The 1,968-nt window shown below is 49.4% G+C and overlaps 1 protein-coding gene across 1 annotated transcript in view; it reads left to right on the forward strand.

The window, feature by feature from the left end:
* Positions 1–1,732, forward strand: part of LOC126495607 (myeloid cell surface antigen CD33-like) — a 7,001-nt gene extending 5,269 nt beyond the window's left edge. Inside the window, exon 4 of the mRNA XM_050133199.1 lies at positions 617–1,732. Within this exon, the coding sequence (XP_049989156.1) occupies positions 617–689 (73 nt within the window). The 3' untranslated portion in view covers positions 690–1,732. The remainder of the gene's footprint in view (positions 1–616) is intronic.
* Positions 1,733–1,968: the final 236 nt, after the last annotated feature.

A 1,968-nucleotide genomic window follows, 5' to 3' on the forward strand; every position in this document is an offset into this window, starting at 1 on the left:
GAGAGAGAGAGAGAGAGAGAGAGAGAGAGAGAGAGAGAGAGAGAGAGAGAGAGAGAGGATTTATTAGAGTGGATTACAGGTTATGGTCTCTAGGCTGACTATTTCAACAATGCCTGTCTTCTGACAGAAAGTCCAAGAGTTCAACATTTGTTCAGTCCATGAGGTTGGATATCTCAGCTGGTCTTTAGTATACACTGGCATCCCAAAGAAGTAGGCTCTGATACCCGTGAAGGAGTGGACTTGCCAAGCAGAGTGAGAGCAAGCAGGCCAAGGGCAAGAGCTTTCTTCTTCCATATCTTTTTTAGAGAGTGCCACCAGAAGGTGTGGCCCAGATTGGAGGTAGATCTCCCCATCTCAAAAGATCTGGATTTAGAGTGGGTCTTTCCACCTTAAATGTGTCAATCAAGAAAAATCCCCGACAGTAGTGCCCAGCCGCTTGGCTTAATTCCAACAGCCTTCACAAGAAGAAGGCTGTCTCCCACAACTGGGTCCTGCCATCTGGGTGTCTAGCTCCCTCTCAGCCACCCTTACAGCCCATGACTGGGGCTCAGGAGAGGTGACTGCTGTACCTGGTCCCTTTCATGCCCACACTGAAGGCTCTGGTCTCCTCACTCAGCATAAAAGCCCAGAGGAAGAAAGTAGAGAGGCCAGCAACACAGGTGGACTACGCGGAAACTGCCATGGATTAGTCTCTCGGGTGAGTGATATGGAAGCCGCCCAGCATTGGTGTCCCTTGGGACTCTTTCTTGTGATGGACCCAGTATGGCCTGGCTTCGCATGGCCACTGGTGACCCACTACCCTCCCCCATGGTGCTCCTGGATTAGCAGCTCCATCTCTTTCTAGAACTAGCTGGGAATCTGTGAATCTCTGCTGTCGCCTCTCTGTACCCCTCACTCCATGTCCCATACTAACCCTGTTATCCACCCAATCTTGATCATTCTTGAACTTTATCTTCCCTGGCTGCCGACTCTTTCTCACCTCCTGCCTCTCTAGCAGGGCCCCAGAACTTAGTATACCTGACTCCATAATGGGACTACCATTCAGGCCACAAAACTCAGCACATAGTCAGCACCACCTACTAAAATTAACACAAAAATCTAATCCATCAAAGTCCATAGTTCTGCTAATGTTGTCTTTTGGCCTCTGTAATTCTGCTCTGGTTAACTGTTCTTGTTAACAAAGTATGTCAACCAAGAACAGTGTTTGAGGGCTTAAAAGCTCACACTGAGAATGTCTTGGTGCTGCACTGGGACCCTGAACACCCAGTGTAGTCTCTGGTCAACTAATATAGATTTTTCTCTTAGCTTAAACCAAGTAGTCTGCTCTGGAAGGTACCCCCACAACATTTCTGGAAGTTCTACTAAGATCCCCAGAGATACTGGAGGTCTCAGAGTCCCCTCGAAATGAGAAAGAGAGTGGTGGCCAAAGAGCTCCTAGGGGGTACATAACCTGAGTTCCAGGTCCGCAAGACTTTCTTGGATCAGTTACCGCCTAACACTTCAGAGAAGCTGGACACCTCCTCTCCAAAATGAAACCAATGAGAAAGTCACCAGCAGAGTTAAGTCTGCCTAAGGGGCCTTCTGTTTGGACACAGGAGAGATCAGACATGGCTGCTGATCCAGTGTCCGGGAACCACGTGAGATGTCAGTGGATTCCCACCATCTGTTTGGGTGTATGAATGTGTCGGGGTCACCCCTGGTTGTCCTCTCTCTCTCTCTCTCTCTCTCTCTCTCTCTCTCTCTCTCTCTCTTTCTCTCTCTCTCCCTCTCTCCCTCCCTCCTTCCCTCCCTTCCTCTCTCCCCCTCCTCTCTCTCCCCCTTCCCCCTTCCCCTCTTGTTTTTGTTCTTCTTGTTCTTCTACTTCTCTCTCTCTCTCCTTCCCTCCTTTCCTACCTCCCCCTCCTCTCTCTCTCCCTTCCCCTCCTTCCTTCCCTTCCCCTCTTCTTGTTTTTGTTCTTCTACTTCTTT

This window comes from Alexandromys fortis, unplaced genomic scaffold (assembly GCF_014885135.2).
Source record: "Alexandromys fortis isolate MF-2015 unplaced genomic scaffold, M_Fortis_MF-2015_v1.1 scaffold_509, whole genome shotgun sequence".
NCBI classification, from domain to species: Eukaryota; Metazoa; Chordata; class Mammalia; order Rodentia; family Cricetidae; genus Alexandromys; species Alexandromys fortis.